Raw genomic sequence first — 25,028 nt, 5'->3', positions numbered from 1 at the left:
CCGGAGGATCGCACCAGTCTAGACGCTCTTTTCCGGCTTTTCCCCAAGCCAGAAAAAAAGCGGCGGACATGTTTATTTAAATCCCGCGGGGGATATTTAAATCCCCCGCGGATTTCCCTATTCCAAAGTTAGAAATTAGCATGCCTCTTCCGGAGAAGGGGCCAGTCTAGACGTAGCCATCGAATGAGAAACTCCTACACCATTATTTTTCTTTAGAAATCAGATTCTGAATAAATCCTGAAAAGATCTGTATTTGTATTATTCTGCCTGACTTTGAAAGCAGGTTCTCTCTCACCCTGGTTTTGCATTTAATACTTTTTGCCCCGTACGTTCCCACCTTCTGCACAGAAGGAGCAAACCAAAAGAAAAGCTGTGGTTGAGCCTCTCTGAACACAGGAGTGCTTTTCAAGAGCTAATTTGTATCCCTTGCATGTGTTTCACAAAGCAGGGGAACATAAGAACTTTGAGTTCCTCATTCTTCACTATTCTTCTCACCCAGAGTGAAATCAAAAGTGTTTGATCGTTGTGTAAGAAGGGTGACATGTTAATCTTGACTTTTTAAGGGTTAAATTCCCTGCTTGTTAAAACTGGTTCAACGCCACTGGGTTGCATCAGTAACCCCAATATAACCAGGGCCTATTTACATGAGTCCAGAGAAGCTGCACCAGTTTACACTAGCAGAGAGCTTGTTCTCATGGTTTTAAGATACAAACCCCATTGATGGGAGATTAGAACTCATCAGTCACACTTGCTCTGGCAGTCTGGCACAGTACCACTAGAAGTGCTGTGGGAAAGTATACTCACTTACACCCTTTTACCTAGTGCATGTTCAGTTTCCTTGTGCCAGTCCAGCAACTTCACTAGGATAAGGCCCACTGTACAATTCCCTCAGGACTGTGCTTGGCCTATATATAGGCATGCTAGGAGCAGTTGGGAAGGAAAGGTTCCGTTGCTCGCCAATCTTCCTTTTGCTTCTGCCCCACCCACCATTGTATGCTCATGCAGGCCTGGACATAGGGTTACCAGATGGTTTCAAAGAAATAATGGACACACTTGATCTCAGATCAGGGGGGAGGGGGAACCAGCCTGCAGGAAGTAGGGCTGGCTGGGAGGGGGTTGGAAGGAGCGGGGTGGGGTGGGGACACCAGCCAGTGGGAGCGGGGCTGGCCGGAGGAGATTGGGGAGGAGGGGGCGGGAAACCGGCCAGTGAGAAGCATGGCTGGCCGGGATGGGGTTGGGGAGAGCAGGGGGAGGGAGGAGGGAACCAGCTGGCGAGAAGCGGGGCTGGCACAGGAGCACGCAGATCCCGGGGTGCTGCCCATCCTGCACATGGTCCCAGTGGGGTGCACGAGCGAGTCCGGCCCTGGGGATTCTATCCCACCCCAGCCCTGCCCCCTCCTCTCTACTGTGTAGTTGCGTACTGCCTGGCAGTATGCAACTATGTACTGATACTCATGATAATAATAAAACTTACTTAATTAGAACATTCTGGACATTCGTATGCCCAGTATTTTCTCAATTTGTTTCCCAGACAGAAAGCTCAAATACCTGACTGTCTGGTTCAAAACTGGACACCTGGCAACCTTACAACACAGTCCAAGCCTTTCATTAATTATTTTAATTCTCAGCTGCTTCTGGACCACGGGGTCCTTCCGAGAAATATAACTGAATAATTTATTATGAAGTAAAAAATATAAACATTTTATAGATGCAGAACTTTCATTTAAAGTGGTATTAACTAAAGAATACTTAAGACATGAAGAATGGATCATCTGGCTAATACACTCAGGGTATGTCTACACTACCACCCTAGTTCGAACTAGGGTGGTAATGTAGGCAACCAGAGTTGCAAATAAAGCCCGGGATTTGAATTTCCCGGGCTTCATTTTCATCTCGCCGGGCGCCGCCATTTTTAAATGTCCGCTAGTGCGGACTCCGTGCCACGTGGCTACACACGGCACGGACTAGATAGTTTGGACTAGGCTTCCTATTCCAAACTACCATTACTCCTCGTTTCGAGTAGTATGGTACTAGGGTGGTAGTGTAGACATGCCCTCAGTACCTTATTGTCATTCAGCTCAGCCACGGGCATCTTTAATTGTGTGGAAATGTTCCCTCAGAAAAATAGCTTCCTGGCACGTGGGGGGAGGGTTGGCCCCGGGGCAGGCATGCGTGTGGGGCTTCCCTGAGCGGGGGTTGGCGCCAGTACATGCACGCGTGGGGTCTCACCGCACCGAGGGTTCGCGCCCTAGGCAGGTGCACACGCACGGGGCTTCCCTACGCTGGTGGGGGGGCGTCGGCCCCGGGGCAGGTGCGTTCGGGGCTTCCCTGCGCCGCATGGGGTCGGTCCTGGGGCAGGCACGGGCTGGTTTCCCTGGCGGGAGGGGAGAATCCTGGGAGGAGGGAGATGCAGGGGACTCTCCGCCTCCACTGGCACTCTACTCCCCAGTCCCTACTCCCCAGCCACAGAACGCTGTCCCCACTCCCCTGGCCCCAGCCACAGAACTCTGTCCCTATTCCCGTCCCCACTCCCCGAACTCTGTCCCCACTGGCACCCTGTCCCCAGCTGCAGAACCTGTCCTCTGCCCTCCCAGCACTCTGTTCCCTCTCCCCTGCCCCCCCGCCGCAGAACTCTGTCCCCACAAAATGTATAATTATAAATGTTTCATTTTAGATGTAAATAGCATGAATAAAAAACAGACCATTTATTTCATAACTATAAACACCTGATTTTAATTTTATGTATCACATAATTTAAAAATAAACTGTTTATCAGAGTGTGTAAGTAAGGGCTGGGGATAGCAAGTGATGGACAGGAGGAGAATAGAGAGGGCGGGGCTTCAAGGAAGGGGAGGGGCAGTAGATCTTCCCCTGTTCTGAGATTTAAAAAGTGATCTTGGGTGTAAAAAGGTTGGAGACCACTGCTCTAGAGCACGACCATCCAGGCGTAATAACACTTGACCTCCACACTCAGGCTATGTCTAGACTGCAAGCTTCTTTTGGAAGAAGCTTTTCTGAAAGAGATCTTCCTGAAAAACTTTTTTTAAAAGAGAGCATCTACACAGCAAAAGCACAACGAAAAAGTGATCTGCTTTTTCAAGAGATAGTGTCCACATGGATTGAAATCTTGCATTTCAGTTGTGATTACTGTGGATGGAGTGGCCATGAGAGCACCTGGGCTTTTTCCTGGAGGCCTCTTCTTTTGAAAAAACACTCTCTTCTGCATCCACACACGCCTTTTTCCGAAAAAGGCTTTTTCGTCATAGAAAGAGGTTTACCACGGTCGGAAAACCCCCGCCGTTCTTTTGACTTTCTGTTGAAAGAAGACAATGGCAGTGTGGACGTAAGTGTAGTTTTTCTGGAAAAATGGCCATTTTTCTGGAAAAACTCTGCAGTGTAGAAATACCCTCAGCAAGGTAGCAGAAAATCTGGCCCGAAGAAAGTAGCACTTCAGATAGAGCTACAGCTGAGTTACTTTGCATCAGATTTTTTAGGCAGTTCATTGTGTAACTTTTTCAAAACTTTGCAGTAAAATGGGCTGCAAATGTTTAGTTATGTTCTCCCATGGTGTCTGTTGGTGTTGTTTAATATGACTTTAATGTACATATAGGCTACATCTCCATTGTCAGCAAAGGGTGTGATTCATCTGTTTGTGTAGCGTATTTGCACTACCTCTCATCCAGCTAGCCTGAGTACGAATATCAGTGTAGCCATTGTGGCAAAAGAGAGCAGTAGCATGGCTGAGACATGCTGGAATAATAGAATCACAGGATTGGACAGGATTTCAAGGGTCCTCGAACTGCCTGTTATGATGCAAGATTTATTGTGTCCAAATGAGGCCTGTTGCCAGAGGGGGACAAAGGAGGCAACTGCCCCAGGGCCCAATGATACAAAAGTGCCTTGTCGCCGGCATGTGGTAGTGGCCAGAGCCCTGGACCTTTTAAACCGCTGCTAGAGTGCCACGCAGCATGCTCCAGGCAGTCTTTAGGGCTGCCTGAGAGACAGGGGTGCCACATGACCCGCTCCAGGCAGCGCTGAGGGCTTGGGGGGAGAGGACGGGAGACATTCTATTATTTGGACAGTGCTGAGGGTTGGCTGCTCCAGTCCCGCCCTTTCTTCCTGAGGCCTTGCCCCTTCCTGGGCATGGAGCAGGGCCCCCTCATCTTGCCCAAGGGCCTAGTGAGGTTGTTGGCCCTGCTGGTCTACACCATCTAAACAAATGGCTATCCAGCCTCCTTTTGAAAGTTTCCATAACCTCCCGGCAGTTTGCTCCATTGTCCTACTGTTCTCACAGTTAGGAGGTTTTCCTTGAGATTTAATCTAAATCTGCTCTGCTGTAGTTTGAATCCATTGTCTCCTGTTCTACCCTCTGTGGGAAGCAGCGGTGCAAGGAAAATAAATTTCTTACTGGTACGGGTGAAGGGGAGGATACCAGTTAAGGAGGGGGGGGGGCACGTTACCTCCCCATGTGACCACCATGTGACTTGTCCCTGTCCCTAGCTCAGTGCCCTGATGCTCTTCCCCTCCTCTCCCTAGCAGGGGAAAGGGTTGGGGGAAGTACACCAGCGGAAGGAGCTGCCTGTAGTTCTGCTGCATTTCCCACTCTGCCCCTACTAGTGGGGAAAGGAGCAGAAACCTCAGCCCTAAACCCTGCCCTTCCACAAGCTACCTCTTCCCTGGCTTTGTGTGCAGAGCAGCAGCCCTGCTGGAGGATGGGGCTGAGGGTGGGGCTGGGGATTCTGTTCCTTTCCTTTTTGAGAGGGGCAGCAAAGAAAGGAGCAGAACACCAGCAGTTCCTCCAGCTGCTGTACTGTCCCCAATTCCCCCAGCCCTGTTCCCCTGCAGGGCTGCTTCTATATAAGACAGAGACAGAGTAAATACAGCTCTGTGGAGGGACTGGTGGGCTGTATAGTCTGTTTACAGTACGCTGTACCATCTAGACATACGTTGCTGGTGCAACGTATCAGCCCATATAGGCCCACTTGCAGTGCTGGTGGGAAGAGAGAACAACTTTTCTCCCATCTTTTTTTTTTTTAGCACGTTTTTTTTTGAGCAGTTTCATGAGCATTTGTGCTTGGCAGGGCTCAGTCGTGACTCTGCTAGTGCTATGCATGCTGCCATAGTTACACCACTATTTATTCTCATTCTAGCTTGATGAGAGCGAGCGTGAGTATGCATGCAGGAGCAGGGAAATCACACTCCTAGCTCATAATATAGCCACAGAAGGACACAGATGTCTATGACACAAATAGGAACTAGGCACCCATTTTCCAAAGCATTTTAATACCAGCTAGGTGTCTAACTCCCCTTTCTGCCTTTGAAAGTGTCCCCCATAATGTTTTACTTGTTTGTGTGAGCAGCAAATCCATTTTTAAGAAATAAGCCTGTCAGAGAATTTAAGTTTCAGAGGGGTAGCCGAGTTGAAGAAGTGGGCTGTGTCCACGAAAGCCCATGATACCATCTACATGTTTTGTTAGTCTTTAAATTGCTACTAGACTATTTGTTGTTTTTTAAGTTTTTAGATAATTAAAGGCCCTGATTCAAGATACTTCAATGTATGTGTACCTTTAAGCACGTAAGACATTCCATTGACTTCAATTGCACCATGAAAATGCTTCACATGACACATATGCTTAAGTACCTTAGGCTATGTCTAGACTGCAGCCTTCTTTCAGAAGAAGCTTTTCCAGAAGAGATCTTCCGAAAAAACTTCTTCCAAAAGAGAGCGTCTACACAGCAAAAGTGCATCAAAAAAGCGATCTGCTTTTTTGACAGATAGTGTTCACGCTGAATGGACGCTATGTCGCATGTAATCTGCGAGAAGAATCTACTATGAGAAGAATGGCCACCAGGGCACCTGTGCTTTTTCCTCTTTCCTCTTCTTGCAAAAGAACTCCTTCTTCCCCATCCACACACACCTTTTTCTGAAAGAGCTCTTTCAGAAAAAGGCTTCTTCCTCATAGAACGAGGTTTACCAATGTCAGTAAAACCCCTGTGTTCTTTTGATTTTCTTTCAAAAGAACGCAATTGCAGTGTGGATGTGTGACGGCGCGTTGGGGGTTCCCCGTCTCCTGCACCCCGAAATGGCACAAACAGACTGCACCAGCCAGTGGAATTGAGGGTGGTTTATTGCTCCTCCAGCACAGCGCAGCACAGATGTAATCTGGTTACAGGAACTGGGCTAGGATGCCTCAGGCCCCCTTGAGATGGGGGAGACTGGGCCCCTAAACTCCAGCCCCTTCCCCTAGGCTCTCCTCCATGCCCTCCGACAGCCAGCAACCAACTCACTAACTTCCAGCCCTGCCCCCCAGCCAAGGCAGCATTCCACCTTCCTTTGTTCCTCTCCATGGGGGGTGTCTGGCCACTGGTTTGCATAGTGACTCATCCTGTTTTGCTGGGTCGTGGTCCCCACGACAGCCAGTGGGGGTTACCCCAGAGCCAGCAGCATAGAAACCAGCCAGGTACCCCCACTACGTCACAGTTCTCCCCCCTCCGAGAGCGAACTGAGCAGGGTCACTCCGCTCGTGACCTAGGGAAGTTCGGGTCCTCTGCGTGGGAACCCGCCCTGGGGACATGGGTGCTCCCCTTGACTCGGGCCGGCCGTGGCGAGGCCCCACATGAATTGGCTTCCCTCTGTCCACTCGCCGCCCCGCTCCAGGGCGACTGGCACAGGCCTGTCCTCGGGGGTCACACCCACCCTTCCACTGGCCTTGATCTCTGGCCAGGGTCTCTCGGGCCGGGGCCATGAGCCCAGCGAGCCTTCTCCGGACAGCCAGGGCGGCTTCCACCCCCGATGCTCCATCCAGGGAGGACTTCCCCTCCCATAACTCTCTCAGCAAGCCCAGAGGGTCCTCTATCTGGGGTAGAGACCCCCAAGCCGCTTTCCTCCTGTCTTGGGCCTTCCCGCCCCTCTGGCAGGAGTCACAGGACCGGCAGTACCGCTGCACGGCTGTAAAGATTCCCGGCCAATAGAAATGCTGGAGCAGCTTCAGCCGGGTGCTCCGGATCCCCCGGTGGCCCCCAACGGGGGAATCGTGGGCCAAATACAGCAGCTTGAGGCGGTACTTTCGGGGGACGACCAGCTGCCGCTCTACCCTCCATGCCCTCGCCTTCCTGGGGGGGAGCCACTCACGGAACAGGAGCCCACGCTCCCGCAGGAATCTCTCCTGGCCACCTCTCCCCCGGGGCTGAGCTGCATGGAGGCCAGCCTGGTCCCTCAGCCTCTGCAAGGAGGGGTCTGCCTGCACCTCAGCCTGGAATTCAGCTGCTGAGGCAGGGATCGGGACCTGTCCCCCACCTCTGCCTAGGTCCGGAGTCCCAGCCTGGCTGGACCCCGTGTCCACTGGGATGGGACCCTGAGGATGCTGCCAGGAGTCCTTCCCTGGACCCACGTTGTCAGCCCCCCGCTGGCTCTGGCTCCAGGTAGTGACTAGAGCCCGCTGGGATTCATGGGGCCACTCCTCTAGGTCATTCCCCATCAGCACCTCTGTGGGCAAGTGCGGGTGCACCCCCACTTCCTTGAGGCCTTCCTTCGCCCCCCCATTTCAGATGCACCCGGGCTACAGGCACCTTAAACGGGGACCCATCTATGCCCTTCAGGGTCAGCTGCGTGTGGGGTAGTATCCGCTCCGGGGCCACTATGTCGGATCGGGCCAGAGTCACCTCCGCCCCCGTGTCCCAGAAGCCCGTCACCTTCCTACCATCCACCTCCAGGGGTATGAGGCACTCGCTCCGCAGGGGCCGTCCTGCCCCCACCCGGTACACGGAGAAATCCACCTCCTGAGAATCAGACCTCCCAGGGGAGGTGCACAGAGCATCCTTCCCCTCTCTCTGAGCTGAGGTTTGCCTGCCAGCCCCTGCCTCTGGGGCAGCCTGCCCTTCCTCCCGCCCCAGCCAGTTAACCCTGGAAAGTCCCCGGTCCTGGGACCTGGTGCACTGAGCCCTCTTGTGGCCTTTTTGCCCACAGCGATGGCAAGTTAGGCTTTGGGCTGTCTCTGTCCCGGCCCTGGCTGGTTCTCTGGGGCACAGATGACCTGTTCCTTGGTCTCGCCCCGTAGTTGACTCCCTCCGTCGCTCAGCCGAGATCCGGTCTCTGCGCGGTTCCCTCTCTCTCCGGGACTCCCGTTCACACCCGGACCGGCTCTCCGTGAACTCATCCGCCAGTCTCCCGGCCTCCTGGGGGTTCTCTGGTCTCCGGTCCTTGAGCCACAGCCTCAGTTTGGGTGGGCACGCTTCATAGAACTGCTCCATCATGACCAGCTTGAGCAGCTCCTCTGCGGTCTGGGCTCCGACTCCAGACACCCACTTGCGGCAGTATTGCGCCAGGCGGGAGGCCAGGTCCACATAGGTCTCCCGTGGCCCTTTCTGTACCCCCCGGAACTTCTTCCTGTACATCTCGGGGGTCAGCCCGAACTTGTGCAGCAGGGCCTCCTTGACTCGGTTGTAATCCCCTGGCTGTAGGTCCTCCAGCTGACTGAGCACTCCGGCCGCCTCCTGGCTCAGTGCGGGGATGAGCTCCTGCAGCCAGTCAGCTGGGGGAACCCGTTGCAGTCCACAGGCCCTCTCAAAGGCACTGAGGAACCCGTCTATGTCACCCATGTCCTTCAATTGGGCCACCACGGGCCTCTCCAAGCATCTGGCAGTCCTGGGACCCTGGGGCCCCTCCGCACTTGGCGCAGCCGGTGCCCCGCCGGTTCTCCGCTCTGCCATGGCCAGCTCATGCTGCCGCTGCCTCTCTCGATCTTGGCGCTCCTTCTCTCGATCTTGGCGCTCCCTCTTTCGGTCCTGGCGGTCCTTCTCTCGGTCCTCTACTTCCAATTCCCTGATCCGCAGCTGGATCTCCAGGCGCCGCAGCTCCGCTGGGCTGGCCCCTGCCCTAGATGGGCTACGGCTTGCAGGCCTCCCGGGAGACGCTGTCTCATCTCTCCGTTGGGTTCCAGCGCTCCTCCCCCTCTCTGAGCCTGACACACTCTCAGGGGGGGTCTGGCTGCTTCCCCTGGGGACAAGATCCTGGCCCTGTGGCTGGTCATTATCTTCCAGCTGGGCAATCAGCTGGGCCTTGGTTGCTTTCTGCACAGGCAAGCCCCTCTCTCTGCACAGCCCCACCAGCTCTGCCTTCAAGAGTCGGGCGTAGGCCATCTGCCCGCTGGGCCCCTCGGTGCAGACTCACCAGTCTAGTGCTGCAGCGCCCCACGATTCCCAGGAACCGCTTCGCTCTGTCTCCAGCACGCCTGGCTCCAGGGCTCTTGCTTCTACAGCGCCTTGTCGCTCACCGCTGGAAGCTCCATCCACGGGGTGCAGTGCATCCCACCCCTGACACCAGTGTGACGGCGCGTTGGGGGTTCCCCGTCTCCTGCACCCCGAAATGGCACAAACAGACTGCACCAGCCAGTGGAATTGAGGGTGGTTTATTGCTCCTCCAGCACAGCGCAGCACAGATGTAATCTGGTTACAGGAACTGGGCTAGGATGCCTCAGGCCCCCTTGAGATGGGGGAGACTGGGCCCCTAAACTCCAGCCCCTTCCCCTAGGCTCTCCTCCATGCCCTCCGACAGCCAGCAACCAACTCACTAACTTCCAGCCCTGCCCCCCAGCCAAGGCAGCATTCCACCTTCCTTTGTTCCTCTCCATGGGGGGTGTCTGGCCACTGGTTTGCATAGTGACTCATCCTGTTTTGCTGGGTCGTGGTCCCCACGACAGCCAGTGGGGGTTACCCCAGAGCCAGCAGCATAGAAACCAGCCAGGTACCCCCACTACGTCACAGGATGTAACTGAAGTTTTTTCAGAAGAACGGTTGTTTTTCTGAAAAAAACTCTATAGTGTAGACATAGCCTTAGTGAATTAAGACCTAAGACAACAAACCAGCTTTTCTTCTGATAGTCACCTTATTGGATTCAGTAAAATTAAATTTGCTTTTTAGATAAAAAATGATGTATGGAGAATAGTCCTCAAGGTGACTAATCTTTTGCTGCAGAAACAGAGTCCATCTGCTTTGCAAGGGAGCTATGAATAGTTGTCAGATTTTCAAGAGACCATTGTCTGCGTAAGATGGTGTTTAAGGGGGACTGGACCTCCCCATGTGCTGGAGTGTTTTGTATGCATAGTTTTCTATCTTAGTCCTAGCTACTCTAGATTCTAGGACAGAATTAATACAATATCTCAAGAGGGTTCAGAACAACCACATCATCCTGTCCCCTCTCTGCCCTGGCTCATTTACTGAAATTCCAGAAAAATATACAGTCCAGTAGTTGAGCATAAATGAGTTAAACACAAATCACTATTATAAAAGCTGTTGCTGCCTTCTGTTGCTCATAGACATAGACGTCACTGAGATCTTTCCATTGAATTCAATGGGCACAGAATTATGTGCTTATTCTCTTCTGCTCATTTCCTCCAGAATAGGAGCCAGCATGGGTAAGCCAGCATTGTGTCTGCTTTTTTGCTCTACCTTCCCTAGATAAATAGAGTTTCGTATACAGAATGTGAATCATTTTCAAAAACACTGAAGTCACTAAAAGTATGAATCTATTAACTGAAACTTCAGAGTTCTATTAATTTCTTTTTAATGTGGACTTTTTCCAATTAAATACATGTGATTATAAAGTTCTGATTAGACATCTAAGTCTCAGAAACATTTTCTGGATTTTTCTTAGGCACAGATCCTATGATTGGCTCCACGCCAACGAAACCCTGTATTGGTCCACTGGCATGGACTTGCAGGATGGGGCCAAGGCTAACAAGGGGCTTCCACCCACTTTTCCAATATCCACACCATTAAAACATATCCTAAATGCAACTGTTGAGCACATCATACAAAACCCAAAATTAAGTAGATGGAGGAGATACTGTGATTTATTTTAAGTAATTTTGTGAAGATAGCCCTAACATTTTAGGGAAGCTTTTGTTTTGTTTTTGTTTTTCTTTTCTTGTTTTAACTGAAACATGAAAAGCCATGGTGAGCTAGCTTCTTTAATTAAATAAGCTTATGAGCTGAAAGGACAATAGGTCAAGTTTTTGACAGCTGACTCGGATTTCATATCCCTTAATCTGAACTCTTTTAGGAATGAGTTTTAGTGCTCATGTTCCTGATGAAAGTTAAAAAAAATTGGTCAATCAAACTAGGGGGCCTGTTGTTAAAAGACTAACAGTGACATTAGGAACATGCAACAAATGGTCTAGTAGCACTTTGTAGACTAACAAAACATGTAGATGGTATCATGAACTTTTGTGGGTTTCGTTGTTTTGTTAGTCTATAAAGTGCTTCCAGACTATTTGTTGTTTTTTTCTGTAACAGACTAACTTGGCTACCCCCTGAAGCATTAGGCACATGGTGATTAAAAGGAGTCTGAGTATAATTTCTAAGGTTTGTATTTTTTCTTATACAGTAGTAAAAATGGAATGCAACTTGATTTGCTCACACAAACCAAATATCAGATCCCACAACACAGTGTCAATTATATCACAGTATAGAAATGCGCAATTAATTCAGTTCATAGAGTCCAACACTAGAAGGCAGCATTATGATACTCTAGACCAGAGGACCTCAAACTTTATTGCACTGTGACTCCCTTCTGATGACAAAAATTACTACAAGTCCCCAGAAAAGGGGACTGAAGCCTGAGGCCCCCTAAGCCCCATTGCCCTTGATGGGGGGCTAAACTGAAACCTAAGGGCTTCAGTCCCAGGTGAGAGCTGAAGCTTGAGCCCCACCACCTAGGTTGGGGTGCTTGGCTTTTGGCCCCAGTCCCCAGAAAGTCTAATGCCAGGCCTGGCAACCCATTAAAATGGGGCTGTGACCTTCAGTTTGAGAACCGTTCTAGTATGTATAATACAGGCCATTGAACATCCCCAAAATCATTCCTAAAGAATATCTTTTAAAGGAAAAAACCACCATTGATACCCTATCAAGCACAGCAAATAATCAAATATACTAAATAAAAACATGATAATATAATACACAATCCATTACCAGGCAAGACACAGATAGAGCTGTGAACATGACTGACTAGATTTTTATCTTTACCTACTAATATGCTGGCATTGAAATGCTTAAAATGTCTTTTTGGGTACAACTGCATTTATATTTCTGGATTAAATTATTGACATATTAAATAGTTCACAAGTCAAATTAACCACTAGCCAATCTCCCAGCAGATGATGCCAAATGTGTGTGAAGAAAGCTAATTATGAGTAGCAGTCAGAGTGTCTTAGGGGATGTGTGTATAACTGCCACCACCCAGAGTTGAACCTAGGCCCTCTAAAGCTTAGTATGGAAGTCTCTACAGCTTGAGCTATAAAGCCAGCTAATTTGCAGCTTAGGCTACAGAGCTCCCTTATTCTTATCGCTCTCTGTAAGTAGTCTAAGTGCCACTACATGGGACAGTGAACCATACGAGGTGTGCAGGTTACAACTACGTGTTTCCCTGTGCAGGTAGAGAGATGCACTAGCTCGAGCAATCTGTCCCACTAAAAAGTAACTGGGGTAGCCCACATGGTGTCAGGATAGCTTCCCACATATGTGCTCACCTGGACCCCTTGGGTACATACTCAGGTGTCTAAGCCAACTTGCTGTCTATGCTACCCCCAGCTATGCTGATATTATAGTGCGTTATCTCAAGCAAGCTAGCACATCTATCCACACCTGGTAAAAGCACGCTGCCCTAGCTGCAGTGTTTTAGAAGGGACATAGATGTTACTGAGAAGGGAAAACTCCTTTTATTATATGCTTACAGTGTATTTAAAAATCAGGGGTTTAAATGGGAAAGAAAATCAATTTTTGTGGTTCAGTTTTCTTTGGCTTTGGGCAAAAGTTAGCACCAGATAATTGCAAGCCTTGATAAAATCTTGTTCTTCTGATAGTCTTGTAGTAAGAGCTAGAATAGCTTCTAGTATTTGTAGTTGCAAAGTACAAGCTTCAACTCAGAAGAAGCATGCTGATAGCTGGTTCAAGGAATGTAAGAGCTCTACTGGATTTGACAGCTGATGTTCTAAACAGGGCAGATTTGCATGTGTGAGAGAGACATATTAACTGCAAATAAATGGGCTCATATAGGAGGACAAAGGGGGACCCACCTTTGTGTATCCTGCAATCCCTGGTTGGTCCCTGAAGTAAGTTAGAACAGCCTCAAAGTTGCTCTAACACTCATTTGGGATTGTTATGTTAGTCAGTAACTTTGAGTATATCAGTACTCTGGCCATGCCCTTTTTTCCAGGCACATTCCTTTTTCTTCAGCTCCCTAGTAGGGCAAATTTGCTGCAACTTTGTGTTATAGGCATGGTGCAAAGTGGCTGTATTAGGGACCAGGAGCTTCAGATGTGAAGGGCTAGTTTGATCACTAGGACTAATTCAGTCTTGGCTTCTCTACTCAGACACTCAGCTGGGGTATCAATTAATGCAAGTTAGAGTGTTTATAAAAGGTTGTGGATACTTATTTAGAAAATGAGCCATTTCCCTCAAAGTCCTTTCACATAGGTCATCAAACTGCTATCAGAGTTTAAGGGTGTGAAGGTTTTCAATGCAGCTTTAGCATTTATGCTGTAAAAGAATAATGAAGAAAAAATTGTTTTTTTGCCTGGAAGAGGCTGGTACCAGCAGTTCTCCAGAAGGCAGAATGCCAGATTAGGGCCACTGAAAAAAATTGCCTTCTTTTGAAAAGGTTTTGCTTCACTGACTTTGGAAAAGTTATGAAATATCTGTAAAAAATCCAAAACACCGAGTTTTAGGACTGTTGTGGAGTATCCACTACATTTTAAAGACGGCAGCCCTCCCGCTGTGACGTTACACTGGCATCCTGCCCAAAATTCTCTAGCACTGAGAAGAAAGGGTCTGACACAGAGGTGACACAAGTAAGTCCTTTTTCTCACTTTTTCTTAGTTTCTCTCCCTTTTTTTTTTTAAAAAAAAGATTAAATTCTACCTTTGGGGGGAAGGTGTACCTAACACTAAGTAACACTGGGTTTCCATGTGTTGGATTCACTTAAATATGGAAGAGACTATTTAACTCCACACAATACAAAGGTGCAGTGTAACTAAGCTGAAATATACTTTTTGTAAAAAAGACAAATGTTGTGGACAGCTGATGTTAAAAAACTTGTTTACATAAATAATTCAATTGTTTTCCAATTGAATTCCTAGTTTGTTCACTAGTATTGCTATTATTACATGTGGTTCACTAAAAATATTACTGTCTCTCTATGAGGAACAGGAAAATACCTACATAGAGTTTAATGTCTGTTATTATTTAAAAGTGAATCCTTAGCCTAGCAGCAATAGCAGTAAAAATTTGGAGAAGAAAATCTGATCACCCAATTTAAATGTTATTTATCTAAGGAGCCTGCTATTCTACATAGTTAATCATCAGTATAAGATAAGAGGGCACAAAGTTCATTTACTTCAGAGGATTCAATTTTTCAGCTCAGGTCTCATTAAGACCAGAGTAGATTTGAATACAATACATTAATTATCTAAACTCAAACTGTGAATGCTTATTGGATTTACTATCTAATTGTTAATGATTAGCTTCAGTTGCCATTAAAACCAACGTTTCCCAAAACTTGTACAGGCAGTCCCCGAGTTACGCGGATCCGACTTATGTCGGATCCGCAGTTACGAACGGGGCCCTCCCTCTCCCTGGTCTCCAGCAGACCAGGGAGAGGAAGCAAAGCGGCGGAACACGCGGGCAGCCCAGACGCGTCTTAGCTGTCCGCCGCCCGCGTGCTCCGGGGCTTTGCTCTGCTTTACTCCCCGTTCCGCCAGACCAGGGGGACAGGGAGCAAAGCAGAGCAAAAACGCGGAGCACGCGGGCAGCTGACAGCCCAGACGCGTCTGGGCTGTCCGCTGCCCGCGTGTTCCGCCGCTTTGCTCCCTGTCTCCCTGGTCTGCAGACCAGAGGGATGGGGAGCAAAGCAGAGCAAAGCCGTGGAGCACGCGGGCAGCAGACAGCCCAGATGCGTCTGGGCTGTCCGCTGCCCGCGTGTTCCACCGCTTTGCTCCCTGTCTCCCTGGTCTGCAGACCAGAGGGATGGGGAGCAAAGCAGAGCAAAGCCGTGGAGCACGTGGGCAGCAGACAGCCCAGATGCGTCTGGGCTGCCCGCTGCCCGCGTGTTCCGCCGCTTTGCTCCCCGTCCCCCTGGTCTGCAGACCAGGGGGACGGGGAGCAAAGCAGAGCAAAGCCACGGAGCCCGAGGGCAGCAGGACAGCCACGGCGCGTCTGGGCTGTCCCGCTGCCTCCGTGCTCCGTGGCTTTGCTCCGGACGCCTGTGGTACAGCAGCTGGGGTGCTGCCGGTTGGTCCCGTAGCGCCGCTCTAGGCGCTACTGGACCAACCCGGCAGCACCCCAGCTGCTCTGCCCCAGGCATCCTGATTCAGCCACTGCTGGTCAGTTTCAGCAGTGGCTGAATCAGGACGCCTGGGGCAGAGCAGCTTGGGTGCTGCTGGGTTGGTCCAGTAGCGCCGAGGAGCGGCAGCGCTACTGGACCAACCCAGCAGCACCCCAGCTGCTCTGCCTCAGGTGTCCCCAAGTCAGCCGCTGCTGAAACTGACCAGTGGCTGACTACAGGAAGCCCCTGCCCCGGGCTGGAATCAGCCGCTGATCAGTTTCAGCAGCAGCTGACTTGGGGATGCCTGGGGTTCTTAAGTTGAATCTGTATGTAAGTCAGAACTGGTGTCCAGATTCAGCCACTGTTGAAACTGATCAGTTTCAGCAGCGGCTGAATCTGGATGCCAGTTCCGACTTACATACAGATTCAACTTAAGAACAAACCTACAGTCCCTATCTTGTACGTAACCCGGGGACTGCCTGTACTGTTGAAATTAGAAGTTTGGGTGGCTAAGATGTGAAATTTGATCTTTCTGGGTACCCTAGGAATTTTCAGAAAAGGAGCAGAGTCATCCTTTGGCTGGGAGACAGGAACAATGCAGTAGAGCTGGGACATGGTTAAGGGGCTGACCAGTCACCATGAATTTTTAGAAGCCCTAAAATGATTGCTGGGATCCCAAACAAGTGCGGCTATTCTATTCCTGGCAAGTGCATAACTAAGTTAGCCAGAGCAAATCAATGCATCTATATCCATCTCCCTCAGCCAGAACAGGCCTGTGAACATCCTTATGGCTGGTACAGCCTCCAAGAACTTTAGTGAAAGAGGAGGCAGGAAAGGACATGATGGAAATTGGGTAAGTCTCATGAAAGGGCGCAGTGGTGACTGGTCTGGATAACCTGGAGCAATGCCTGCTAGTGAGAAATACAAAGAAACAACAACAACAAAAGAGAAGAAGGCTGCATACATAACACCAAGAAGTGACACTTTCACTGGAAAAAACCATAACTCATGATGCCAGTAATTTCAGCACACAGAGAACAGATAGCATTATATTGGTCAGACTCTTATGCTGGCAATATTGTCATCCCAGGACATCGCTGTGAGCCAAACTCTGAGGCGCTCAGGTAGTAGGTAGCTGCTAGGCTGTGATGATCTCTTGTGTGAGGGCATAGAAGGGCAAGGCAGGCAACAGCCCACGTGTCTGACAGTGAGTGTGTGGCTGGCTGTGCAGGAGACTGTCAATGACACAGACGAGAGGAGGAACTGCACAGGAGCACACAGACATTAGGCAAACTGCAACCGGAGCCAGGCAAGGCAGTGACTGAAAGAGAAAGCAAGCTACAGGCTGGGCTCTACTAGCCTGGAATGGGTGCACTGGGCCATTAGAGCAATAGTGCCCGGGTAATATGGAACGGGGGATTGGCTGGATTAAAAAGTTTTAGTAGAAATCCAATAGTAAAGTGCTAGTTAATCTAAGGTCTTAAGAGGGCAAGGTCCTCACCTATCAGACACAACTTTAGTGGTTTCTATATCAACCTATCACTGAACTTCTCCCAGTTTTCAATTGAATTGTGTGGCAAACCATGCCATTAATACTTTATGCCCTCAACATGGCTGACACACATATTGACAGCAATGGTCTGGGTTTAGAATAAGTCTTCAGCATTTCTACAAGAGAAGCAGAAAATTATACATGTGAACAGCAGGGTCCAAATGAGTCCCCCAAAAATATGTCCGAGTACAACATCCATGATAAGTACTGCCATTCTCAGCCTCATTAAGGTAGAACTTCATATCTTTTCTTTCTTGGAGTTCTTATCCTCAGGGGCCTTACTATGTGCAGAAACTCCTGCAGGATCCATGCAGAATATTCTGAGCCCAATACCTCAGCTGATTCAGCTGTGATGTGTGTCTGTTGGAATGTTGAGCACTGCTCTGGGTATGTCCCTGGTTTTCCCTTATGCCAAGGGTTTCAAACTTCAGTCCCGTGGGCCAGTTCCAGCTGAAGCAATTGCATAGTCCAGTCTGAGACTCCCAGCAGGCCAGTGGGGGTTGGAGGAGTCCATCATCCCACCCTCTTCCCCATCCATGGTATTCTGTCCCCTGAGCATGCGGTGTTGGGGATCAGGGGCGGGGTCTGGCGCTACATGGCAGCAGCCATCGCACCCCCCACACGCTCACTTTTGGCAGTGGCAGGAGCAAGAAACAATTGTAATGAGAAGAGTGGAGGAGCATTACTGGGCCCAGGTCAGAGAAAAAGATAGCTCTGACTTGAAAAATTGCATCTGATATAAGAACTAGGGTGAGAAATGTGCTTTGTAACAACTTCTCATAATGCATTAAGCTTAGCTAGCATGTTTTGCTTTATTTTTCTTAGTAACTTATTTTGATCTGTCCGCTTTCACATGCAATCACTAAATCTATTTAACTATTTAACAAAACACTTTTGTTTATTATCAAATCCAGTGTAAATAATTGTTACCTGGGAGGCAAGGAATCAGCTATTCTGCATATCTCTCTTTCATTGATAAAGGCAGAGAACTCCATTAGCTTTCTCTGTGTAAAACTTTTATACAGAGTAAGATGGATTTATTTTGGCTGTGCCTAGGGTGTTGTCAAGTCCCTGTAACTGAGTCCTTTCTTATCATCTGAGTGCTCCTTTTATCAGCATCTGTGTTACTCTGTGGGGGCTGTTATCCCAACTCTGTGGCTTTGCTGGCAGAGACCAGAGCTTCTGGCCCAGCAGGACATGGTAATAGGGCACCCCAGAGGGCGGGTAGGTGGCCTCAGTGGTAAGATCAGCATTCCAGCTGACAACGGGATCTCTGTGATCCAAATCATCACAATTCTATCCTCCAAATCACTTGCAATCCTTCTCAGCTTGATATTGTTGGCAAATTTTATAAGTGTATTCACTATACTATTATCTAAATAATTGAAGGTATTACAAGATGCAATATAAATGATAACTTATGAGTTTTTCCAAACAGGAAGACATGTATCCAATCTAGAAGAGCAACATCATGGAAACAAGAATGATTCCTGACCAATCTAAAGACAACCCACGTTTCCTGGACACAAGTACTGAGCCACTTCCTATCAAGAGAATGTATCCTTATTTTTCTAAGTTAAAGGTATAAAGACCATGGCTCAATCTTTAATTGCCTAAAAAGCATTGTGAATTCAGTGTGCTAGTTCTTCATTGGGTTTGTATTCAGACCATAAAAGCAGTAACATTTCATAAAGTTTAATAAATAGTGTAAAGTCAATGGAAGTTTTCAATGCGTTTAGGATCAGCCTGAATCTTGGAAATGGGTGCATCAGAAATAGAGTGGAAATAATAACAATAACTACGGCTATGTTTATTATTATTACATTTAAATAGCTTTAGACAGGAAACTCTTGCCAGAGAAGGCAACAGAAAAGATTACAATGCAGGCAGGGAATCCATTCTCCCTGTGGCCAGCAGCCCTTCTCAGATTGCACATAAAAACAGGGCAGGGGGTCAAGCTCAACATTTTTCATCGCAAAGTGTGAGCATTTGAAAGCCAGGCTAATTATAAAGTAAAAGCTGTTGACTGAAGGAAAATAATGAAAGGAGGCATCACCCAAACAGCACATCTAATGTGTCTACATGGTAATGTTATTTTTAAATAACTTAGTCCGCATCTACACAGCTGGTAATTATTTCGAAATAATGTCGAAATACTGTCAAGCTGGAGGACTTCTTTCTCTGACTCCTATAACCCTCATTATATGAGGAGTAAGGGAAATTAGAGGGAAAGTGCTCTATTTCAAAATAAGTGCTGTGTAGACGCTCCCAATTTTGACATAATCTATTTCAAAATAAACCACGCAATTGATGTAGCTCAATTTGCGTAGCTTATTTCGAGTTAAGTCCTGTTCTGTGGACACACCCCTAATGTCTGTATTTCATTTCTGATCCCCTGAGCCATCTGATCACTGTGGAGAGATGGTTCTTAACCCACTCAATTTCCTTTTCTTCAGCTATTTCTTGGGGCGCTAGCATTCTCCTTTTTCGCCAAAGGATTTTCTGGAAGCTACATGAATAGTATGTCAACTCAAATTGAAAGGAGATTTGAAATTCCCTCATCAATTGTCGGCCTCATTGATGGAAGCTTTGAGTTAGGTAGGTAGCTTTCCCATTGCAAGTAAAAAGGATGAGCATTTTAATGAACAATTTATTTAAAGGCAGTTATTCTCATAGGAGCTTTGTATATATATTTTCAGGTAATTTAATGGTGATGATTCTGGTGAGCTATCTTGGACCAAAAGTTCACCGGCCCAGAGTAATTGCTGTTGGATGTCTCATCATGTCATTTGGAGCATTTTTATCAGTGATGCCTCACTTCCTAATGGGACGGTAACTATGGCTGATTATTACATTTTGTACCATTTAAACTCCAACTTTTGAAGCAAATGTTCTACAGGACACCTGAGAGAAAAGCTGAAGAACTGGTTTGGCAAATTAAGGTTTCCCCCAAAGATTGGGATGGTTTCAGTAGCATAGCAGGGCATGATATTTTAGTATTCATTGACTCTCTGACTTACTGAAGGCCCTATTCTGAGCTTGCCTCGTTCTGTGGTATGAAGGCAGCCAGAGCCAAGGGAGTCAACAGCCTGCACAGGCCCCTCAGCAAGGTGGGGGGCCCTCCTGGCTCTGCACTTCTGGAAGGAGTGGGGGCTCAGATGGAAGGGCCCAGGGCTCTGGCTGCCACCACCACCACTGCAGCCAGGAGCTCTGGCCTGCTTTGAATCTCTGGGCCCTCCTCTGGTCCTCATCCGCCTAGCCAGAGGTCTTTCAATGGTGTCTGTACACAGCTGCCAGAAAGCACTAATTCCTGGCTGCTGTATGGTGCTCTGCCCCTTTCCTATCCTTACAACTGCCATTGAGGACAACCAGGGCACTGGAAGGAATGAAATCAGGGAAGGCAATGCCAATGAGAGAGGCTTGTTTCTCCCCAGAACAGGCCTACCTAGAGAGGAGATGCCATAAAAGGAAGATTGTGTAGGAATACTGAGTGGGGCTATGTGGACCAAAGAGCAGAAAAGATCCCAACCTCTGCTCTGCTTGGGAAAATGCAGAGGGCCAGCAGTCTCTGAGAACAGCATGGCACCTCCCAGTGAGGGATGTATTAATGTAATCGATGATCTCCATACAGCTTTGAAAGATAAACCTTTCCCCACACCTCCAGTGGGCAGGTGGGAATGAGCCATGGACCATATTGTCTTTCATCAAATTAGTAGAGGTTGTGTAGTGAGTTAGTGGTGGCCTCTCCCCCCTCGAGGTCTGTGGGATGCCACTCCACCTCATTATGTCGTGAGGCATGGCTCACAGTTGGGGAATTAGCCAAGTCCCATTTGGCTTGTAGTTCTGGGTTGGGTGGCAGGGAGGATGTGGGCACACCTAATTCCACTGCATTCCAGCCCAGGTCCTTGACAGTGGTGCAGTGGGCTGCCACTGGGCCGGTAGATATCCCCCTGCAACACACCAACCTTATTGCAGGCTATTCCCCTCTGTTACTTCCTATCTCCCCTGCTGGATGTACCTGGGCCTGTATGGGTTCCTCTGAGTCATCTGGGTAGAAGGCCAGCGGCAATCCCAGCAACTGTTACTTGGTACATTGGTGGCTCTGGCAGCATCAGCTAGTCCTTAGTACCATATTAGCCAGTGGCAGGCAGGAGGTGTCTGGCTCCTTCAACAGCTGCAACCAAATTGAGCTCCCATACCTACCTTTTACATTTTCTGTCCCTTCCACTGATTTCTGAAGGGAGGGGTGAGCATGGCCTAGCTCCACTCAACAGGGCTCTGCAAGTGGCCCCTCCACTGTGGGGCAGCGGGTGTCCCCTTTACTGCATGCTGTATTAATTCCTTCTAAAAATAACAATGTGCCTGTCAGTATATTGAAACCCTGGACTCTACCAAACTCCATCAACGCCAGGTTGTCTCTTGAATCCGCTGAACAAAGTCTCTTGCTAAAAACATACAGCTATTTAAATGTGCAGCCAAGCCAGATACTGGATTGTGAGTGGTCACAACTGAATTTGAAATTCTTATGCTCAAGGTTGGCTTACTGGGTGTGTAACCATTTATAGCTCCCTTAGTCTGGGGACAACATTAGAATCCTATATGAGGGTGCATCAACTATCGATTCTTTTTGAGGAAGCACTAAGCTGTGACTCGCCCAAGCCACAGTTAGTTGTCTATCAACTCTGTCTTCATAAATAGACAAAGTAATTCCATGAACACCACGTTTACATACAATATTTCTAAGAGATGAGTCTTTAGTATTTCATCTACATATAACACCATTATTTTCCAGTTATAATTATGAAAGAATACCGCTTACAGAGGACAACTCATCTACAAGTTTATCAGCGTGCTCTCTGGCATTACCTTTATATCATCCAACTTTCAATTCCATGGAAATGACTAGGGAGTTGAAAAATTCTGGTAAGCCAAAGCTCTGTAATTGGAATCCCTCTTGTTTAGCTTCATTTTATATATTCTCTTTTTATTGGAAAACATAAGATTAAAATCACTAAGGGGAGGCATGTTCTCCAGTCACATACACCCATCTCATCCCCCAAATTTAATGGAAGCCGTATTTATATGTACTGAGGAGAAAATAGAAAGAGCTAAGTGTAGCATTCCTATTATCCAGATTAGAAGCTCCTATTATTTACATAGATATTCAACTTTCTGTAATTCCACTAACATATGAAGGAGACTATCCAAAGAAAACATACCCATTGTCCTGATTAAGCAAAGCACTTAAGCAGGTGCTTAACTTTAAGCACCCGCTTAAGTGCCTTGACTTCAGCAAGCCTATCTGTCTGAGTAAATGCTCCTGATTGCAAGTTTATTGCCTCCATTCCCCAGCCCCATTTTGTGGCCAGCAAAATGTCCTCTCACTGCAATCCAATGACATTTTTCATGTCAAAATATTCTATCAGAACACACAAGACTTTCTCTTGAATGGCTGGCTATAAAATGGACCTCAAGGGTATAGCAGATTGTGAAAACAGTGATTATGTTTATTATGGGTGTTTCCCCCCATTGTTCAAAAGGCACCATTTCAATTCTGTTGCAAATAAGTTCTTCTGAAAGCTCTGTTTCCAAAAATGTTTTTTTGCCTACAGGTTGTGAAAAAGTAGCAAGCTCCTATCTGTGGATGTTTGTAATGATGGGGAACCTTTTACGTGGAATCGGTGAAGCACCTATTATGCCACTAGGGGTTTCATACGTTGATGATTTTGCCAAAGAAGAAAACTCAGCATTCTACATAGGTAATAAGTTAATGCACAATATCAATGCCAAAAGCAATCTTTTAACATGTCTGCATCAAAACTAGAACACTACAAGCATTTGTTTGGCAATATTCTGTATTCTTTCCTCACTTTACAAAGATAAGAGTGGAATGTTGAGTAAGTTCCAGTCTTATCTTTTGGATAAGGGATTCAATCAGCACCTTTCTCTCCCTCTCAGGGTCTTTTGCAACATGCATCAATTTGTTGGCTGACAGAAGAACACTAGAGCATAGCAGAGACTTACCCTGATAATTCTACAAGGGGACCATGAAGAGCCATGTTTAGCTCTAGAACCACAGATTGTCACTGCTTTAGAGGGCAAACTCTTCTTAGCCATCCTTCCCCAAATAACCTACCTTAATGAAAATACTTTTAACATTATAAAAAGCTTTCAGAAAGTTTACAGTTAGCAATTTGAGTTTTGCGATGTTGTGCAATTCAGGAAAAGTCACTAGTGTCAGGCAGGGACATACTCAATCACCTGTTAGGATGTCATTTCCCATCACTGCTAATGGGCATTTCTCTGGAAGCTGGATTTCTTATTGACCGGGGGGAGAGACTCCCAACTGTATTAACATATTCATAACCAGCTTAATACATTTAATTACTATATCTAAACCATAATCTATGCAGCTGATGCATGGCTAAGCAATTTATCAGAATAAATTTGATGGCACATAAACTGGCTATGGAAATATCAGCATATTATACTAATCTCAGCAAGAACAGAATAGATGATATTGCACCAAAAGCCACTGAAAACTGAATTTGCTTAAGGATGAAGAAAGAAAAATCGTAGATAGAAAGATGTGGAATATTCAGAATGGGGCTGTACAAAACCACTAATTCCCTATTTCCCTTTATGAAGATATTCATAATCGCCTCAGAACTTTCTAATTCGAAGTAGTCAAAAAATGTCCCATTTCCAAAAGTCCCACTACAGTCACAAGAAGGACCACGGTGTATCAGGGAAATGTAGGAGCAGTTACAATGGGACCAGCATGAGGCGCTCTGCCACCTTAAACAGACCCAGAAATTAATATTGAATCAACCTGAAACTAAACGTTTTCTTTTGGGCCAATAAACTGAAAAAAAAAATGGTTGGGAAACCAGAAATGCTTCAGACATTCCTGAGTCAAACATTTTCATACCTTCATTCCATTAAATGTTTTGACATGTTCACATTTCATCCTAATTTGGGATTATACCAAGTGCTGAAATATTGGGTTTCCTGCAAACTGTAAATCCCACTTATTGATCATCTTTCATTCCAATACTCTTCTGCATATTTGATGTGCAAGACTCATCCATGCCATATTAGTGCCTAATAAGTATTGTCTTCTAATGGAAAAAAATCCACTCAAGCCTATCATTAAATTTTGACCACAGATCTGTGTGAGGCCTTGGTCAAATAACATCACCTCTGTGCATTCACGTCCACTTCCACTTTCTCTCCTTTGTCTGCCATGTCTACTTAGAGTGTAAGTTTTTTGGGGTAGGAGTAGTCTCTTATTATGTTTCTGCACTGTGCCTCTCACAGTGTAGCTCTGATTTCAATTGGGTGTGTCAAGGCTGTTCTCCATTCTGGCACTTTGGCTAGGTCAAGCTACAGCTTTTTCCGATTTTTTCCCAAAGAGGCTTTTCCGAAATTTGGCCCATCTACACTGGGCCAAATTTCAGAAAATTCCTCTCTTTCGAAAGAGCCCTTCTTCCTGATGGAATAAAGAAGACAGGGATTCCGAAAGAGCGCATTTGCACTTTCGCAAAAAAAGTGGAAGAGCAAATGCGTTCTCTGGTCACGGTGGGGCTTATCCTGGAAAAACCCCACTGTGTGTAGACAGCCTTATATGCAGAAGTTGGCCCACAAGAGACTTTAAAATACCCTGCCACTAACTGCTTTTCCCTAAGGTCACAGATTCCCTGACCATGGATAATACGCTGCCAACATCCAAATGCAAAACCCTTTTGAGAACCTAAAGATGCCTTTGGGAATTTCTTCCTTTGGGGTACCCTCATACATTTTAACCCTTTCCCTGGAGAGAGCTTTAAAAAAAACTCTCCAATTTTCATAGTAGTTGACTTTTCAGGCTTAGGTACATGCACACAGAACCGCCTTTCATTTAGGACACAGGTATAAGATCATGGTCTGAAAAAGGTGATTTTTATTAACAAAACAAAACATACTGGTAAAACATACTTGATTGCTAGGTGTTACAGAGCAACTAAAAAAGAAAGATTAAAGCACAGAGAATTGCTTCCTTGGGATTCAGTTTAAAAGTTAGTGTAAGGAAGGAAGGAGCTGTACATATGCGCAGCACAAAGAAGCCCAACAAACCCAAAAATAAAGAAAATAATCTGATCACATCTAAACAATCCCTGC

General features: G+C 47.2%; 1 protein-coding gene across 2 annotated transcripts in view; it reads left to right on the top strand.

The window, feature by feature from the left end:
• LOC102458761 (solute carrier organic anion transporter family member 1A5-like) overlaps nucleotides 1-25,028 on the top strand; it is a 56,381-nt gene that overhangs the window by 3,890 nt on the left and 27,463 nt on the right. Inside the window, exons 1-6 of one of the 2 annotated variants that reach the window (XM_006121283.5) lie at nucleotides 13,477-13,844; nucleotides 18,307-18,450; nucleotides 19,325-19,466; nucleotides 19,568-19,700; nucleotides 21,661-21,791; nucleotides 22,481-22,627. In XM_006121283.5, the coding sequence (XP_006121345.3) occupies nucleotides 18,340-18,450; nucleotides 19,325-19,466; nucleotides 19,568-19,700; nucleotides 21,661-21,791; nucleotides 22,481-22,627 (664 nt within the window). In that variant the 5' untranslated portion in view covers nucleotides 13,477-13,844; nucleotides 18,307-18,339. Of the gene's footprint in view, nucleotides 1-13,476; nucleotides 13,845-18,306; nucleotides 18,451-19,324; nucleotides 19,467-19,567; nucleotides 19,701-21,660; nucleotides 21,792-22,480; nucleotides 22,628-25,028 lie in introns of those variants that run through there. The other variant, XM_014572622.4, reaches the window with a different exon arrangement.

Source organism: Pelodiscus sinensis, chromosome 1, assembly GCF_052426305.1.
Source record: "Pelodiscus sinensis isolate ZL-2025 chromosome 1, ASM5242630v1, whole genome shotgun sequence".
NCBI classification, from domain to species: domain Eukaryota; kingdom Metazoa; phylum Chordata; order Testudines; family Trionychidae; genus Pelodiscus; species Pelodiscus sinensis.
This window is presented reverse-complemented; position numbering and strand designations above follow the sequence as displayed.